The sequence below is a fragment of the Manis pentadactyla genome, chromosome 8, assembly GCF_030020395.1.
Source record: "Manis pentadactyla isolate mManPen7 chromosome 8, mManPen7.hap1, whole genome shotgun sequence".
NCBI lineage: Eukaryota > Metazoa > Chordata > Mammalia > Pholidota > Manidae > Manis > Manis pentadactyla.
In genome coordinates this window covers 34,646,762-34,667,329 of record NC_080026.1, presented here as the reverse complement: position 1 = coordinate 34,667,329, position 20,568 = coordinate 34,646,762, and the positions used below count along the sequence as shown (strand labels likewise).

At 34.2% G+C, this 20,568-nt stretch overlaps 1 protein-coding gene across 15 annotated transcripts in view; it reads left to right on the top strand.

Annotated features, from left to right (window-relative positions):
- The window catches only part of R3HDM1 (R3H domain containing 1), a 219,605-nt gene that overhangs the window by 156,454 nt on the left and 42,583 nt on the right, over nt 1-20,568 (top strand). For 11 of the 15 annotated variants that reach the window (XM_057505643.1, XM_057505649.1, XM_057505646.1 and 8 more), the window contains 3 exons: nt 1,171-1,302; nt 5,898-6,052; nt 9,231-9,382. In XM_057505643.1, the coding sequence (XP_057361626.1) occupies nt 1,171-1,302; nt 5,898-6,052; nt 9,231-9,382 (439 nt within the window). The remainder of the gene's footprint in view (nt 1-1,170; nt 1,303-5,897; nt 6,053-9,230; nt 9,383-20,568) is intronic. The other 4 variants (XM_036886607.2, XM_036886601.2, XM_036886600.2 and 1 more) reach the window with 1 other exon arrangement.

Genomic DNA, 20,568 nt, shown 5'->3' with positions numbered 1-20,568 from the left:
TCATTCTCTAGGAATCTACTTTGTACTTCCTAATCTTCAGTCTTCTCCCTTTTTTCCAGATAATTGGACTTTTTTCTCATTTTCACGTGGCAGTCTTCAGACTCTATTTTTGAAACTATCAGAACCATGTCTCTCCCCTTCATTTTAAATAGAAGGAACACTTTAGGATAAACATACTTTAACAGGTACAGAGTATTAGCAGCATTGTAGGCACAAATTTAGTAATCTAGTTATCAGATAAGTAACCTGAACCACAGCGCCACTCCTCTAATAATAACTTCGATGCTCAGCACCCTGAAATGCTTTTGTTTAAATACAGATTCATAGGAATTTGTGAGCAACTTGAATATTTCTTTAAGATATAAATTGTATTAAGTTTGCATAAAGTGAGGCATACCTGTGATTAGATGATCCTTTATGCTAATAAATAATTTTATTAATGATTTTGTCTTGCACAAACAACAGTAAGGTTCTTCTCTTTAATTGGATTAGTGGAATGCTGTGGTGGAATTTTTATTTGCTTTTAGTGCTTTCCAACTGAACATTTCTCTTTTTCCTTGTGATTATCATAACTTTAATCAACAGATCCCATAGTCTATGTCACCCAGAAAAGTCCAATAGTAATCTTATTTCAACTTTTTAATATCCTGCTCTTCAGCTAGTATACTCCAAAATTATATACTTTTCAACCAGTTACTAGGTTGTTGATTGTTGTGATTAATGGAATAAATGGTCAAACATATCATCATGACTTCTGGAAAAGCAGGAGGTACTGTCCTAATAATAGTAGAATTTCCCTGCTCCGGTAACCAGTCACACAGAGTATCAAATTTTAAATGACGCTTTTTTTTTTTTTTTTAAGCTGTGATAGGTTTAGAAAGATTCCTCAGGCCCTAACAACTTCCTGCCCAATGTGGTTCAAACCTGGTGGGTTTTCCTGCCTCAAATGTAAAAATGAATGTAAAGCTACTCAGTGTATGCAAAAGAGCCATCGCTTCATAAAAACTTTAAGACTTCACCCATGATACAGAACATGTCCTCTTGTTACACAAAAAGTCCAGGTTATAGCCGGCATTGCCCAAGCTTTGTTGCAGGCAAAGCAACTCAACTTTGTGGAGAAAAGAAAGAGAGCCAAATTTATGAAAATTCTGATAGAGAAATCTTCTTTAGATTCATCTGGGATATGGCAACAGAGTGCACCTTTTGAAGAAAAACAGCCTTTGAGGCAAAATAAAGAGCTAAAACCCAGAGGAATATTGGAGATTGCCATGAAAATATTCAGGCTGAGAGACACTAACCAAGGTACCTGGAACCTGATATATGTCACCATTTGAGCCTCCTCTTCCTCTTACTGATTGTTTTATATACATGTGAAATCTAAGTATAATAAGGCAAGGAAATATAACCTTGAAATACAGAAGTCCTGAAGCATGCATCATGGGAGTAGTGGGTAAAATCAAGTGAAGGAGAGTCCTTCCGGGAGAGAGGCTGATCATCTGAATTCTTTGATACCTGGTCTTTTTTTTGCCCCCAAGTTCATATAGCTCCATCTGGAGTTAACTGTTCAGTAACCTTTCAGCCTGACTTCTTCTATTGTGGATAACAGCACTTATACTCACAAATAAAATTCAATTTAAATGAAAAAAGTTTCCTGGTTGATTGGCTATTTACAGTAACAATAATTCTGTTTTCCTACAATTAAATCTATCTTGAGACTTAGGTATGTTAAACTGCAGTAAGTCTTCATTAACCAAAATTCTCAGAAAATGGAAGGAGGCCAGGTGTTCATAGTGTTCTGTGTCTGTGAGCAGTATACTGTAATACTCTTTCTACTTCAGCATTTGTCCCTAAGAAAAGTAAAGTTTAGCAACAGACTGCAATATACAAATCCCAGCTACAACACTTACCAAATGGTTACCTTGGACAAGGTATGAACCTCTCTGGGCTTTTGTGTCTTCATCTGAGAAATGAGGATAGTGAGGGTATCTGTTTCATAAGATGGTGACCACTAAATGAGTTAGCTTATGTAAGAGTGCTTAGAAAAGTGCCTGAAACCTAATAAATGTTATGTGTTAGCTACTAATATTACCTTGTGGTGCCATTGAAGACATAATGATTATTTAGTATTCTAAATGAAAAGGCATAGTGGTTTTAGGCTAAATTTGTGTTTGAGCTGAATTGCAGAATGGACACAGGAAGCTAACATAGTTTATCTAAAATACTTAGTGTTTTCATCTTGTTAGTTTCTTGACACATGCCTTTTTGACAAGTATAAATGAGAGTTCAGAACAGTTGAGCTCTTGTCTCATCCTTTGATGTTAACTTGAGGTCTCAGTATATTTTAAGAAAATTTACTTAAATACTTCCTTACCATAGCTTTGTAAAACGTCTGTTTATCAGCTCTGAAAACATTACATGGAAAAATGCCTTGAAACAGTATGTGACATATGGATATGGTCCATTTCTATAAATAATCTAAGTGGCTATGTATGTTAGTATCAGTAAGTAGAAAATAAGGCTAGCCATATATATACAAGTAAACTGATTATCTGTAAGGGTTTTAGAAAAATGATTTTTTCCATAATGGCCTTTTCCTTTTTTTGTATTTTCCAAACTTTGTACCATGAAAACCTATTTTATAATTGAATAAAGCTTTTTTAAAGGTGTTTTTAATGTCCGGGTTTTTTCGGAAATGTTCAAATAAAACCTTCACTTTAAGCTTTACATATTAGATATAAACTAAAACAATTGTGTTCTTCCTTATCAAGTAAGCACTTTAGGTTAATTACATGAAATTAGTGATTCAGCTTCTGGGCACCTTTCAAGGAGAGGCCTAATGAGTGACCCATGAATTCCAGAAAAAGGTGATTTGTATTCATGGGATTAAGTTTCATTTTAATGAAAAGACAGTTAAATGTGTTTAACCTTATTATAAACATGTTACCTTAAAACTTGAAGTTCAACTTTTGCCTTCAGGAGCCATTCACTAAACTCGTACAGTGAGAAACAGATCATTCTCAGTCAGCCTGTGAGCACATAGCAAGCTTCTGGTGTGATGTAGAAGCATATATTACTTTAATACCATTCTTTTAAAAATATGTTGTTCCCTGTTGTTTATTCAGTACGTACAGGTATTGAATGCCCACATTTTTGCTTAGCTGTATGATAGCTAATGTGGGTTTGGTTTGGGTTTTTTTTTAATAGGTGTTAAACTTTCTAACCTTAACCTTAAAAAACACATCATTTCAATTTTTTTTAAAGGCATACACAAACCATGAGATAACAATGAAAAATTTTATATTACCTGTAGAGTTTTTTAAAGATGTGGAAAAGGCAATGAACAAAATTATGAGAAGATTAATGAGAGCTTCTTAGAAAAGATATTTTCTTTTAAAGTGCATAACTTTATTTTTAATAGCCCTACTATTATTTAAGAATATGTGCCCAGTTTATTTATGCTCCTCCTGAATGAAGTGCAAGTATTAGTCATTTTCCTACTTTCATAATCTTTAAAATCTAAAACTCCCTTGGTCTTACCACTCTTCTACTTATAAAATCTTTGGTTCTCCACCAGTATTCTATTCTGACCTCATCTTGCCACTTGCCAGTCCAGGTACCATATCCAGCCACTCCCGACTATTCCCTGTTCCTCAAACATTACGTATTTTTTACTTTTTCAGAGGTTTTTCTTTAAGTCCAAGCTCAAATATCACTACATCTATGCATATCAGCCGGGATTGATATCATCCTCTTATTTTCATAAGGCATCATTTATACTGCTATTCTGATAAGGTGTCATGGCTAAGAATGCCTAATTTCAAAGGTAGAGACCATGTCTTACTCATCTTTCGTCACCCACTAGGCACATCCTGGGCTCACAGCATCCTTTTTACTACCCTCTGTAACAAATGAGGTGCTGGAGTCAAATGTTTTAGATTTCATATTATGTTGTGACGCTTTCAAAATGTGCATGTTATTTGTTTAGCTATATGTAGATATAGTACCCAAGTGACCTTATGGCATGGAATCTGTAGGTACTTATTGAAAGCCTTCTATGTCAGACACTTACTTCATAAGAGAATTTTAAGCAGGTGTCCAAGGTGAATCTTCAAAAATTAGTTAATTTATATACTAAAGGAAATCAAAACATTTCCACATAAATTGACTTTTTTTTTTTCAGCTTTCTTTCAAAGCAGCCTATAACTTTGAATATGTTTCTAATAAACTACAAGTGTGAGAAACTCTTGAAGTTTCTTAGGGGGATGTGACTATTTAAGAGAAGTTATTTTAAGTCAGATTATGTTATAGTGAATTCTGCCAGGTATCCACATTGTTCTTTTTAATTTTAGTGGGTTGTATTTCTGATAAGTCCATTGTAAGTTACTTTCCCAGTCTATAAAGAGCTGAGGCCAAATTCTACACTGCAGTATATGCTTGTGTATGTATGTGTTTAGAGATTTAGATTGCTGATAAGTCATTTGAAACATGGCCATAAAGCATTGTTGCCATAGAAATAGGATCCTTTTATAAAGCCCTTCAATATTAAAGAATTCGCTGTAACTGATTTTTTACTTTGTTGTTGTTGATATGTTGCTTAGTTACCAGATCGTATTTACATCTTTAGAGAAGTTTGATGCTAGATTTTATTCAGTTATTCATTGAACAGAATCATTGAAGCTTCCAAGCAACTACAGAAATGCTATTATCTACAATCAATACCTGAGATGGGATCTTTGCCATTTCTATTGCTTCAGGAATTAATAAGAATGGAAATGAAAAATGATATTTATAAGATAGCAAAATACATTTATGGCATTAGCAAAAGAATCATTTTACTGACCTTTAGTTGGTGGAAGTTTATACAAGCTTACAGGCAATACTGTAGTTTCATTCATTTTTGTAGAAACTTCTTAAATACTCTGAAGCTAGGTGGTTAGCTATTTATTTTTATGTGGTTTCTTCAAAAAAAAAAAGGATTTGTGGTAGCTTCTATTAATTCACATAAGTCTTGAGCTAATTGATTTGCCTAAAGAAATCCTCTTAGGATCAGGAGACAAAACGTAATTCATATGCACTACTCAAAGCTTATCATTGTGGATTCTTATGTAAATAATGGGTAAATTCACTTGATAAAAGTAAATTTATACTATTAATTTGCTTCATCATCATCACCAGTAGTGCCTTCAGTTTAGAGAAGAGCTATCCCCTAGGGGTTTGATTTGGACTTCTGGAAGATTACTGTTGAGTAACCTTAATACAATAAGGAAATAATCTTAAATTTTTCTAAAATACTCTATTTTCCTTGTACATTTGACACATTCCTAGTGTAAGGATTCATATCTTAAGAGTGATTTCTATCTTTCTGTAAAAGTGGTCCCCCTGCAATTTCCCTTTTTTTTTTTTCTTTTGGTCTCCAAAAGAGCCAGCATCACAGGCATGCAACCCCTGCTGTTGCACAGAGCTCAAGATTGGTTTAATGTTCTATTACCAACGCGAAATTTCCAATGATGTTTTTAACAAGGAGCCCTGTGTTTTCTTTTTGCACTGGGTCCCCCAAATTATATAGCCTGTTCTGGTCCTCAAACACTAGCCATAATAGATTGTAAAACACACTGAATATTGTCTGTGTAAACCAAGTCTATGACCCTGTAAATTTCCTAACTACAAAGGAAATCTTTGTACACAAATTTTATTTGAATGTTAAGGAGAGCAGGGGGACAAGTAGCTGACTTCAGTTACCTACATAATAAACCTTTTAAATGTCAGAGGTTAAGATTTGCTGTTTTAACAAATTTCTGTCATTTTTGAGCACAAAGTATTTGCTTAAAAACAAAAACATTCTACTAGATGAAACAAATGAAATTCAAAACAGGATTTAACCCATTGTGCCATTACAGGTTATCAAGTTATGCCCAACCAGCAGCAAAACTACCAAGGAATAGTTGGAGTTCAGCAACCCCAGAGTCAGAGCCTAGTTGGTGGCCAACCCCACAGCATTGGAAATCAGATTCAAGGAGTGGTCATCCCCTATCCTTCAGTGCCATCATATCAGGTACATTGTCAAGTCTTAATTTACCTTAAGTAGAGCTGACTTGATTAAATAAAATGTATAGCTACAATGCATTCTCTTTTCTCCTTCTAATATAGGGGAAATGCTTCTTTAATATATAACATTATAGTCTTAAGAGTTATTAGTCATAGCAGTTTTGTTGTATCCTCATTTTATTGCTTTACTCATTCACTTCATTAATTTTTGGGAAAAAAATACCTAAACCACATTGATATTGACCAGTTTTGTCCGGCATTGTCTGTGTTTCCAACTATTTAAGTATATAAGCAAATGTGTTACTCTTCAACTCCTTAGAAAGTCTCTTTTTGAGGAGAGAGTGGAAATGAGAGGGAAAATAGAGGTGAAGGTAGATATTTGAAATAGTGAAAGAGTATAGACTATAAATCAGTGTTTATAGAAAAAAGAAGAGTATTCAATTTCCCATGCTCAAACTGAGTATCTCCCCACCTCATTCCCAAAAAGGAATGAATGTCATGTATTAAAAATGCCATGGATTTTTTAATTTATAGTTCTAAAACAGAAATACTTTTGTTCCATAATTAAGTCAGATGTCTTTATTATAAAATAGCACATTTTCAGAGATTTGTTTTACCTTCCTTCATCTTTCTGGAATAACTTGCAAGTGAGTTTATTTTATTGATACCATGATTGTTCCATAGCTGTGTCTAATGTTAAGAGATTTCAAAGGCCATTATCATTCATCTCAACAATGTCTAAACAGTCTAGCTGGGAAGATAAATATATTTTATCTAAACACATGTGAACAAACTGGTGATAGTATTCAGCCCAATAACTGAAGGGATACTGTAATATTGCCATGAAGGTTAGGGACTTAATACAGAAGTTCTCTGGAAAGATACAAACCCTTAACTAGGTTTATGACTCTTTAAACAAAATTATGGTCATAAAATAGTTAAGAAGACATTCTGGAAATGGAAATGGGAAGGATATGAGTAAAGGTGCCACTGTGTTCTATATAATTCCAAAAATTAAAATTGAAGTTAAAATGTAAAACGTTGAATTTCAAGGATTATTAAGTACTAAGAGTATATCTATTTTTGAAGCCCCTTGATAATAGAAAGCAACTGAAGGGGAAAAAAAGATACGTCATGAAACTAGAATTTGAATCTTTCTTTTCTGTTATATCCCCTACAGTTTTTACTCCTTAATAACCTCCATGCAGATCCTAGGCACATGAGACTTCCAATCCCCTACTTTGTGATAGCTAGACATTAGACAAGATAAGTACCAAGCCAGGAACTGTCCATTCTCAAGTACCTTGGTTATACTACCTCATCTAGGACAGTGAGCGTCTAATAGATTCCCAGGCACTGTGTAAGATCTGCCCTTCACCTTTAGGGGCTGACAGTCTAGTTAAGAAATAGAATTTTTAAATAAATTATGTACTTGTTAATGCAATTTTTTTAATGGAGCTAGATGCCAAAAATGTTTTAATTTCTACAGCACACTTTAAGTTATAAATTATTTTTTATGGTATTTCATATACTTAACAATTCTCATACTGGGTGAATGATTATGAGATGTGTTGCTCTGAAGAACAATGAATGACAGCTTGTTTTATACTTCCTACTACATTTGGTAGATAAGCTTGGTGGTGAAAAGTTGTCATCTGAAAAGTCAGAAAAGTCATCCTCTCAGTAGAGTGTATTCTGTCACTGTACATTCTCAAGTATTATTCTCTCTTTTTTTGGTCCTTCAGTTTTTTTCTTTACTACTAATTATAAATGTATTCTATACTTTAAATTACCTAGATTGAACTGTCATTTTTCCTAGATCTGCCTTGTATACATGTTAATTTAGATACAATCAGAAATAATAATTTCAGAATGTTACCCTGCCTCAGTAGACAGAAAGACTGAAATACATTGTGTTATACAGAGTTAGAAAAATCAAAGCAGTAACTTTCTCTTTGCAGTAATTGAGCTAAATTGAAAGTCATTAAAAGATTACTGTGTATTTTAAATGGACTAGTTGCATTTCAGAAATGTTAGATAGGCAAGACTTTTAAGTTAATCATTAACTTATAAATTAAGGAGCCCTGGCATCGAGAATAGTAAAGAACTGAGCTCTAGAGCTAGAGGGCATAGGTTCAAATCCTAACTTGCTTTCATACTAGCTGTACAATCTTGGGCAAGTCACTCCACCTCAATTTCCCCATCCATAAAACAGAGATGATAAAAGTACCTTCTTGAGGTTATGAGAACAACTTAATGTTGTAATACACATAAAGTTACTAGAACAGAACCTGATGCATGATAGTAAGTACTCAGTAACGTTCGCTTTCAGTATCATCACTATTACTACTTCCGTTATCATTGCTGCTGCTATTGCTAACATCATCATCATCAGAACCATCCAGAGCTTTTACATTGGCTTTATTTACCAGAATTGCTGTAATCCAGTTGTAATGTGGCACATTTGTACATTAAGAACCCATTGTGCCTATGTGATTTCTATTTTAGAAACTGTAAAATAAAGGACTGAAGTTGAAGAGTTCATTGTGTTCATGTAGTTTTTATATAGATAATATAGAAAACAGAATTGCAACATCTACTGTTCACCAAATACCTATTGTAATGGAGATAATACCCCCCCTGAAATGGAAGTAGCATCCCATTTTTATTCTGATAAGGAACTGTGGAGCCTCAGAATAGTTTAGTCATTCCCCTGTGTCAGATAGATAGTAAAGTGATAGAGATGATGTTGCAGCCAAGTATCTTAAGCTCCAAAGCTCACGCTCTCTCTGATCAGTGTATCTCACTGGTGCCCTACCTGTGTTTTACTTAGCTCTGCCTGGGGTAAACTATTACTCTTTCCATGTCAAATGGTCATTCATCCTTATTTGGTAACAGTTTCTTTCTTCAAATAACTTCCACTTAGAAACATAAGTCATATCTTTTTTTGATAGTCTAATGCATCTAGCCTATTATACAATTGATAAATTTGTATTTATCAGAAACAGTAGCTGGCTGAAAATAATGTGAAATAAAGTGGTAGTGCCCTGGCTAACTTAACAGGACAGCCTTTTGGCAGTTCTAGCTTATTTCTAAATGCTAATACTGAAAAGGCTGGAGCTTTACATTTACATTTGCAAGGTTTTAAAGAACCTTTTGCTATTAAATTGTCTTTCAAATTTTAGGTTTCACTGCCTCAAGGTTCTCAAGGAATTGCCCATCAGACTTATCAACAGCCTGTTTTGTTCCCCAATCAGTCTAATCAAGGATCTATGCCCACAACAGGAATGCCAGTTTACTATAGTGTCATTCCACCTGGCCAACAAAATAATTTAAGGTGAGTATATGACTAAGAATCCTAATCCTATACCTTCTCATTGTTAGGCAGGATTATGGTCTGTTGCTAATTTTAAAGTTGCCTAAGGTGTATTCCCAAAATCATTCTCTAATATAGAAGAGAAAAGAATGATGATATGGCCTATTTTTCTAATAGTTCGTTTAATAAAATGAGTATAAGCAAAGCATTCTACGTGTAAACTAAAAGAGAGTCAAGTCTTGTCGCATGTGCCTAAAAGTAGGCTAGTCTCCTTTTACTTAACCCAAATGGATTAATAGTTGGCCATAGACTTTGAGGTTTAGAGCATTTGTTCATTAATATTTCAAGTTTTTTGTAAGAGTTTAGGGAGATTGTATTTACTGTATATAAGCTCAGCAGAAAAATATCTTGCTGAAATGTTTCAGGCTCTTGGGAGCTAATTTTTCATCAGTAAGAGGAGGGAGGCTGTAGCTCCAGACCAGAGGGGGTTCCCGGCTCTGAGCATCACTATGGATTCAGTTAAGACCAAGTAACGACAACGGAACACTGGGCGTTAAAAAGGACTCATACCAAGCTTTATTCTCAGACCTAGACTCCAATCCACTTCTGTCTCTGCCCCCAGCTCAGCCTCTGCTCCCCTCCTGTTCTCTCCCTTTCTTCTCTAAGCTCTGTTCCCCAGGCTGTCTGCTTATGCTTCTGGCTACCCCCTAGCACTGGGCAGAGTTCTTTATATAGCAAAACACGCAGTAATTGCTTATCGCCAACAGGTGTGCAAGCAAGGGCCTGCTCAGTAAGCTAAGTATTACCTCATTGTATGTACATAGTGGGTATCAGTGAGGATCCTGGCCGTGCACTTTCCATTTTCCCTACAGAGACATACAAGAGAAGCAAATAATAGTAACTTTATATTAAAGTAAGTAGTGAAGTATTCCATTAGCTACTTCAGCTTAGAAGAGCAAAAGCTTCTTTGGTAAGCCTAGTGTGCAAAATAGGAATCTTCCTTTGATTTAGGTACCTTTAGTCTGTTCAGAATGTATTAAGAGACTTTCATTTATTCTCATGGTATCCCTCTAAGGTTTCTATCGTGGTCTTTTTAAGAAGGTGGACCTAAGTTTTAATTGCTGTTAGGAGGTCATCACCCATTATGGTTACAGATGGTCTTTAGGTGTGAAGAAGGGATTGATGTACTCCCTTCATTGAATCTGCTTGGGAAAGTGGGGACTTGGTGCCCGCATGCGCGTGTGCGCACACACACACATACACGCACCACCCACCCCCACACACATACACACCCCACACACCCTGCCCCACCCCCCAGAAGAGAGGAACTCATATAGTTCCTTTTCCTTCCCAGTTCTATGGCTGCCACAGATGGAAGAGGCCCAGGAATTTTGAACAGCAAGTTGGTTGTGAATCTCATGGGCAGCTTTGAAGTTTTATATTATGAGCCCCAGCTCTTTTGAGGTGGAGCTGCTACACAACAAAAATTGAAAAGTATACTGCGTGCAGTATTCGAATTTCCCATTCGTTGTGTAAATTTAAGTTCTATAAATAAGGAGAAAAAACTCTCAATCTGAGTCTCTTTTTCCAATTTATGTAAGTTTGGGTTCTGTAATGCCAATTCAGAATTGACATTTCAGCATTCTGTGCTAAAACAGGTGACATGGATGGTGTGAAAATTGCTGAATGACCTGCATTTTGGGCCCAAGTGTAAGCTTTTATTTCTCTGAGAGAAAATAACCAAAGTGATCATTTCTGAGTAGGGCAGAGGCTGAGAGAAGTAGGTATTACGTAATACGGTGATTTATTTGAGACCAGAAGACACCTGTTTTTTAAGTAACTTCTGTAGGTCCGCATGCTGGGTAGAGGGGTTTTCATGAAAGGAGATCATACCTGTAAAAACCTGTATAAAACTTGCCTGTCGTTTGCTCTATTTATAAATCCCTTGAAACAAAAAAGATCTTGTCTACTTGACTTCTGAGGAAGCTGCGCCTGGGAGCATGTGTAGAGATGACAGTATAGTTCTGTATCCCCTGTACATTCAGCTTTATTTTAAGCATGATGGCAGAATCCAAAAGCTGTCAGGTAGATGCTGGTGACTACAGTTTGGAAAATACTATACTTAACTTTTAGTCCCTGGGCCTGTTTCTTCAAGGAAAATAAAAATATGGAGAACTAGTCTTAGCCTGAGGAATAGCTTGGAAACAGCAGTTCAGTGAGGTTCCCCAATAACCTCCAGTTTGAATCTTGAGAAAAAGTCTTTGGAACTACTCACAGTTTACCTAGATGAGTCAGATAAATTTGAAATAAGCTAAGTATAAGTTGACAGTAGTGATTGGACCATGTAACAAACTATAGGTTAACCAGTATGAGAAATAGAATGGGTTGCACATAGAGCAGTAATCTGTATCCTGTCACCCTTGTATCCTGGTGCCTTTTAGACTGGTAGGAAGTCAAGTCATATACAGAATTAAGGATTCCAAAATTGAAAAACAATTTTGATTAATGTCATTTTTCAAAATATAACAGCATTCTTTACACAAAATTTTATTTCTGCTTCTGGGTAATATTTAGTAAGCAAGTTATATATTTCAGGTTTCTAAATTAAAGCATAATTGTTAACATTTATTATTAATCAGATTATTTAATTACCATCTAAGAGCTAATAATATATGGAGACCATTCCTTCATAATTCTAGATTTGCTACCTTATATAAATTATGTTTTATCTTAGATATTCCAATGTATTTACATGCAGAGGAGCAGTTTGTCTGAATGCTCAAGTACCTGGAAAAGGGCGTGCCCCAGAGTATAAGCTTGGTAAATCCATGCTGAATGAACACTTTTAATGGAAAATAACCACTTACACATATGTGTTTGTACATACATGTAATTCATTCTTATTGATAAGCATATTGTTGGACTTAATATTACTAGTTTTAGTAACCTCTATATACTTTTTAAATTTTTCCTTAATTTTTTAAATTACAAAGTAAAGTATGCACTTAACAGAAGGGAAGCAATCAATACAAAGATATATAAAAGGAAAGCTAATCATCAAGTCCCTCTGTGCACCAACTTTCAGGTAACCAGTGTTCACAAGCTAGTGTGCATTCTGTCACATTAGCTTCCTGCGCAAAGAAACATATACATATATAAAAACACATATATTGGAATTGGTTGATAGGTTATAATGAAATAGACATTTTCTTGTATTTTTCCCCTAATAATATATTGTGAATTTCAGATCAGTAAATATTAGTCTAAAACATTCTGGTTTTTTGGGTTTTTTTTTCCTAATTTCTTTACAAACTTAATTTTACGTAAATGGGATCATGATATACAGGCAGTCCTTTGTTATTCTAATCTCTCTCTCTCCTCTTAACCCTTCCACCTAGATCATTTCCCACATATACACATGCTGGGTAGCCCATATTTCTATTCTGGTTTGTATCTTTCCTCACTTTTCTCCTTATACCTAATCATATACTAATGTAGATATGGTTATGGGAGCATGAATGAGATTGACTAGCACTTACACAAAATGGAGTTTTTAGATAATTTTACATATAAAATGTCTACAACTTTGTTTTTTATACAACCATATCATGTCTGAAATAGAATTTAGTCCATTCAAATCTAGTGTTATAACTGATATAGCAGATATTTTTTCGGCCAGCTTAGTTTATTTTACCACACCGTACTTGTAACTTCTGCCTTTTTCTCAAGAGTCCAGATGTATGCCATATTCCTTGAGGCTTCTCATGGAATCTCACTGACCTGATATCAGGGCATGCAATGGTGTAAATTAGCTACTTTCTGAGATAACTGAATGTTGTGCTATTAGGCATTAGTTATCAGGTAGCTAGCATGGTGTGGTTAGTAAGAACATGGGCTTTGAAATCAAACAAAATCTGACTTCAAGCCTGTATGACTTGAGGCAAATTTGGTCTTTTTGCACCTGGTTTTCTCATTTGTAAAATAGGAATAGTACCTTATAGGACTGATGTGAGCAATTACCTATCCCAGGACTTTGTGTATGGAAATTAATCTAAAATATATGCTTGCCTGTGTTCATAAATGGAGTTCACTGAAAATAATTAAACATTTTATTGCTGATCCAGAGCCATAATCTTGAGCATCAGTGATTATATTGTTCCCCCACAGTATTTTGAAACATGTTTGGGATATTTTCATTTACTTTCTAAACTTAAGGTCTCTTTCTTTGCTACTAGTTATTATCAGTGGAGTTAAGAGAACCAAGTTTTTGAAAAGAAAGGCTTTAAGATTCTAGAAGACTCTACTGTGAAAAAACGTTGTGGTGTCCTTGAGGAATTTGTGACATCTGTTTTCTGTTTTTTTTTTTATTAAGGTATCATTGATATAAACTTGATATGAACTCTTATGAAGTGGTTACTACATTCACCCATATTATCAAGTCCCCCCCACACCCCATTGCAGTCACTGTCCATCAGCATAGTAAGATGCCACAGAGTGTAACATCTGTTTTGATAGTTCCCATGCCTTTAGTGCTTACCTGGTTCTGAGGTCTGTTCCAGGTTATTGTGGTAGTGAGACTCTTCCCTGAAAAGCAATTAAGAAAGCTAGAAAAAAACAGAATACCACTGGTTCGTCTATAAGCAACAATTATTTTTATACTGGATATTATTCCCAAATAGACTAAATTTAGTAAGATGTGAATTTCTTTACTGTGACTTTCTTCTTTTCTGATTTACCTGTGTTTTCAATGTGCCCAGAATCTTCATCTTTGTCCTTCTCTAGTATGCCAAACCAATACTTCTTTAAAAAGACTCCCCTTTATAGATTTAAGAAAATTTATCTGTCAACTTACCTCACTGAGTTTAAAATCCACATTTTTACAAAAGCATTAAGCTGAAAAGTGAAAAAATATATTACATTATCTCATCAGAGTTACTTATATAAAGGAAAATAGGTACAGTTGATCCTTACTGTGGATTTGTATTTGCGAATTTCCCTACTCACTAAAATTTATTTGTAATCCCAAATAGGTGTTTGCAGCACTTCCTCAGTCATTTGCAGGCACGCACAGAATAGTGAAAAATTTGAGTCACCCAACATATGCTTTCTCAGCTGATGTCAAACAAGTTGATGCCCTGCCTCCTTATTTCAGCTCTCATACTACAAACAAGTGTACTTTTTACTGTCTACTTAGTGCCACAGTTCTTGAATTTTTATGCTATTATTTGGTGATTTCAGTGCTTGAAATTGCCCCCCAGCATAGCTTTAAAAGTCTGTCTAATCTTCCTGTTTGCAAACAGACTGTGATGTGTCCTATGGAGTATGTATATTTGAGCTCGAGTGAGTAAAAAATGTTGTTGGCCATCAGCTCAGTGTTAATGAATCAACAATATGACACATCAAGAAAAAGACGAAATTCCCCAATCTGTATGTGAGACCAGAAAGTGCTAAGGTAACACCTAAAGTGCATGATGAAGCTCTGGAAAAGATGGAAAAGCAACTAAATTTGTGGATTCGTGACATGACAGTCAATAGAAAAAAGCATAGTGACAGCATTGTTGTAAGGCCAAAAGCCAGAGAGATATGGCCAAGAATTCATGGTCAGGAAACGTTAAAGCCTTCTCAAATGTTTTGTTTTAAAGAAGTGCTACATTTAGTATTGTAAGATACATATTAAATAAAATGTCTTTAAACAAACACAAAAAAATGAGGTTATGTATTGATCAGTTGGTGAAAATATTGTGACCAGTGGCCTACACTAACCTAACCCTCTATTTTCCTTAGGTACAGTGGCTCAGTATTTTCTAGTAGTTCAGTGTTCACTTGACTTTATAGAACATAACTGTCATGAATAAGATTTGTTAGGCACCATAAAGGTATGTAGAATGCATAATGATATAAGGGTTCATATTGTTACTGAGTTTTAATCATTCCCACTGCTAAAACCTGCTAAATCTTAACTAAAGCATGATGTTCAAGTAAACGTATAAAATTTGACTATAGCCTTCATTTTTCAGAACCCTAAAAAGTTTGCTTTTCTCTCAAATGTCAGACTCAGTCCAGCAATAATTTATATGTTTTTAAATATATGTAGATAAGGAAGAAAGGACATAGCCCTTGTCCTTAGGGAGCTACATTTTTATGAAAAGTTAAATTTATGCATATGAAACATTTAGAAAGTCATGTAAAATAAATATAGGGAAGGTTAAGGACTAAGATTTCTGTAAGAACTCTTTGATTTGAAAAATGTCTTCCTTAGCTTGAGTTGCCTAGCAACCTCTTTTTCTTTTTTTTTTTTTAAGCAACCTTATTTTCTTACAGAGGCTCCTAATGCAAAAAAAAAAAGGAGAGTCTGAATGATTTTTTTTTTCCAGCTCAACCATTCGGTTTTCAGTGAAGCACCTTGTATTTGGATTGGATTGAATTGTTACTTGGGCTGTGAAGATTTAGCATAGTCTCATACATGTCACGTGTTTTACCACTTTGAGCAAGCCATGTGCTTGTCCGAGAACTAGTTTTACAACAAATTTCTCTCAGTCTTCAGTATGGAGATAAAATTCATTTAATTCCTACACTTTTCAACAGTGGCAGGCTGGTTGGATATCTTCAAAATGCAGTCATTTTGAAGACTTTTTTTTACTTTTACCTTTCATTTTCCCGTTTTTATCTTGAAAATCAATGAGAGAAATGTGCCTCTGTTTTTGATCTGTAATCTCAAAGAGCTAGCATACATAGAAACTTGAAGAAACTATAACCTTTATTTTTTCAGAACTCCCTAAAAAATTCTTCACCAGATCTTTCTGAAATACTGAAAAAGAAAAGCTTCTTTTATGTTTTTTCCCCTTTTTCCTCTCTGTAGTCTGTTTTTCCTCATTTTTGTATCCTAGTATTCCTCTAATATCCCCTTTGTCCTGCTTCTGGAAGCTGTCCAGATTCATTTTATTTCTCCTAAACTTCTAGTTGACACATTTTTTAGATTTTTTGTTTGCCTCAGCCATCCTTTGAAATAATTGTCAATTACAAAGTCTCAATTTAAGCTTTTAGTGAAGTTTCACTTTTGTTACTAGTAAAAAGAAACTTAACACCTAGCCTAGAGAAATAAAATGTAATAAGAAAGTTACTTTTGGTTAAAACATTGCCTTGTCGTAACATTCATCTTCAGATCATTGGATATAAAGCTTTTTACTAATTTGTAGACATGTATTTACCGGCAAAAATCATTAAGGAGTTAAGTTTTATTGAAAAAATGATATTAAATGGGGAGGGAGGAAGATACTATAGTTATTTTACTTTTTGTGAACTCACCAAAAATGAGTGTTAATAGTAATATTTTGGATTAAAATGATAACATTTAAATAGGTACCTTTAAAGAAAGGGGAGAGAGGTGATCTTTCATGCAAAACATTCTTCATTTTATACTTACTTAATGACTCTTCCTCATTCTCTCTCAAGTGAGTTTCTTTTGCTGAAAAATACCCAAAATATTTCTCTTACCATCTGTATTTTGTCCCTTAAAACAATCTTTTTCCTATTTAATTTGTTTGGGTCTTTCTGATTATATATATGATGCATAATTAATGTATAAACTTTGAAAATATAAAAAACTTAAAAATGTAAAAAACTCTGAAAAAGCAAGTCAGCTACAGTCTCACCACCCAAAGATAATCACTGTTAAATTTTGGTGCATTTCACTTAAGTCATTTTTCATGCACACATAATATGTGAAATTTGTGGAGTTACATGTTTTAAACATTATATTTCCTTTATTTTTAATTATATTATTCCTAAGCTCTGGTTTAAAAATTAAACCATATAAAAATATATGGAGTACAATATTAAAATTCTGCTTTATGCATTGCCACAAAAGCAGTTATAGTTCACCAAAATAATCACTGCCTAGAGTTTGGTGTTTATCTTTCTAACATTGTTACTAATTTTAAGTAGGTACATGAAAAACTTGTAGTTTGGAAAGGGAGGGGTGGGTGTTTGTGTTTTAAGGTAGAGAGATTAGGAATGTTTTTATTTGTGTTACTGTGAATTTTTCTGAATATGTAGAATTACTTTTATGAATTTTTTATTCTGCGTCTTGCTGTTTTCATTAAACATTATCCTTGAACATCATTCCACAGAGTATCTGAATACTTTTAGTTTGAAATAGAGAGAATTCAGTTTGAGTTAAAGGTCAGGAAAGAAATTTGTATTTTAGGCTCTTAATAGCAAGTAATTGTGGTGTCTGAAGTATGAAATTGAAGAAATAAAATTTATCTTTTAAAAAAATTGATTCAATAGTAGTCGTTGAGATGGATTTGAATTGGGTAGAGACAAGGTGTGTCATAAGCATCAAGTGGTAGGATCCTTGGCTTTGGTGGTGGCAATAGGAAGTAGATACATCTGGGAGGCATATCAGAAGAAGAAACAAGTATTTGGTAATAATATAAAGAAGGATTTAAGAAAATTTTGAGATACCACAGTGGAAAATGCCCTGCTAGCAACAGTAGAGTGTTAGAGTTGTAAATGAAATTTGTATATTGTTTACTTGAAAATACCTGCTAGATTAAGGGTCAGCAAATTTTTCTGCAATGGCCAGAAAAGGAATATTTTAGACTTTATAGGCCAAGATATAAAGTTGTGAATTCTTTTTAGGTATTTATATATAACAAGAGAGAAAGTAAATTTCCAAAAACTTTATATTGACAAAATTCAAAATATAGTAATAATTGAGCACAAGGTTTTTAATAAAGGTTTACTAAGAAGAATGGAATTACTTTAGGCTGGGGATAAGATTTCATTTAATTAGAGTTCAGAGTTAGTGTTCTCTGTCATCAAATTGCAAATATTTATTTATGAAAACAATTTTTAAAAATTTTTTATTAAGGTATTATTGATACACACTCTTATGAAGGTTTCACATGAAAAAACAATAGGGTTACTATATTTACCCATATTGTCAAGTCCCCATCCATACCCCAATGCAGTCACTGTCCTTCAGTGCAGCAAGATGCCACAGATCCACTATTTGCCTTCTCTGTTCTACACTCTTCTCCCGTGATCCCCCAAACCATGTGTACTAAGCATAATACCCCTCAATCCCCTTCTCCCTCCCTCCCCACCCACTCTCCCACACCCCTCCCTTTGGTAATCACTAGTCCCTTCTTGGGTTCTGTGAGCTCAGCAGACTTCTTTTTAGAAACAGTAGAAGCCAGAAGACAATAGCACAACATCTTTATTTGACATTATGCCCAAAAAAACACCTTGACTTCTATGCCAGTAAAAATATTTTTCATAAAGGTCAAATAAAAAGACTTCCCAGCTAGAAAAACTGAAAGAATTAATCACTAACTGACCTACACTGTAAGAAATGTTAAAGTGAATCATTTTGAAAGAAAATTATACCAGATAGAAACTGGCTCTACACAATAGAATAAAAATGAGAAGTCAGCTAATATACTAGATAGAAAATAATATTTCTGGAAAAGGACTATATAAAGAGTTTATCAAGAATTCTCAAACCTCAATAATTAAAAAAACAATCTCTTAGGGGAATGGTTTTTAAAAGTTAAACTCACCCCTACCATAAGACCCAGTTATTCCACTTCTAGATATTTAACCAAGAGAAATGAAAGCTAGAACCAAGCCAAATGTCCAACAACAACTGAATGGATAAACAACTTGTGTTGTATTCATCAATGGCATATTACTTAGTAATGAACTAATGATACACACAACAACATTGATGAATTTTATAATTATCTTGAGTGGAGAAAAGCCAGACTAAGATATATACCATATGATTCCATTTGCATAAAATTCTAGAAAATGCAACCTAACCTCAGATGTGACAGAAAGCAAATTAGTGTTTGATGGGCAGAGATGGGGAGCATTGGGAGAAGTTGTTGGAGAAGAAAGGAAAGGGATTACAACAGCATGAGGCAACTTTTGGGTTTGGTGATGGTTTCATAGTGTATACATAAGTAAAAGCTCATTAAATGTACAGTTTATGTGCAGTTTATTTTCATCAATTATACCTCAGTAAAGCTTTAAAAAATAATCTTGGTCTTTTCTAAAAGTTTGATCACGACTAGTTTTATTTAAAGTAAAGTGAAAAGCTACAAAACTAATAAATCTTCAAAGACAAGTATCTTTAAGGAAAAATATCCCACAGATCATTTAACAAACGGATAAAGGTACACATTGATTTTAAAACCTGTTACAGAATCATTTTGGAAATCAGATTCTTTAATTTCAGAATTTTTAAAAATGTAAATGCCTAAAAAATAATTATGGCAAAACATGTAAACTATGTATAAAACAGTAAAACACTGAAACTGTACATCTTGTGATGCTGAAAATGTACACACCCTATGGTGTAGTTTTGCTACAAGGTTTATACCTTAAAGTCAGCAATAAGCCATAAACCAATTATGGCACACAAGCTGAGAATATTTTTTAATTTTTAAAGAATAATTAATCAAAGAAAAATATGCAACAGAGACCATATGTATCCTGCAGCATCTAAAAATGTATACTGGCTGGCCCTTTACAGAAAGGGTTTGCCAGCCTCTACCTTAAAAAAAAAAAAACCTTCACAGATGTGTACCAGGGACCTGTATGTGAATGTTTAGCAGCAGTGTTAACCCCAATACCCCAATACTTGTAGCAACCCAATTGCTGTGAAATAATATGGATAAATATATTATGGTGTGTTCATTCAAATCACTACTGTCCAACAATCAGAGGTGCATGGTGGGGAAGGTGTGGAGACTTCCAGTTAACTGGTGTTCTGTTTCTTAATTGGAATAGAGATTACATAATTATTTATTTTATGATTCTTTAAACTGTATAACCTATTTTGGGGTGCTCTTGTATATATATTTCAAACCCTCTAAAAAATAATAGAACAGTTGAAGAGAGACTTAAGTACAGGGGAAGACTTTAGGAGATAAAAGCTAAGAGAATGGGAGGAGAGTAATTGGAGACAATGAATAGAGACAACTTGTGTGGGGAATTGCTTTCATATGAGGGAGCATTGAATTGCAGGTGTATAGGGATGGGAGAAATGAGGTAAAAGAGCATCCTTAATTGAAAAAAATGTTTTTTCAATTATGCTGATGAGAAAACAGTAGAATGAGATTTGCTGCTACAAGAGAAGAGAGTTGTAAGATCCTCATGGGAGGGGAGGGCAAACACTCAAATAGAAGTCCCTGCTG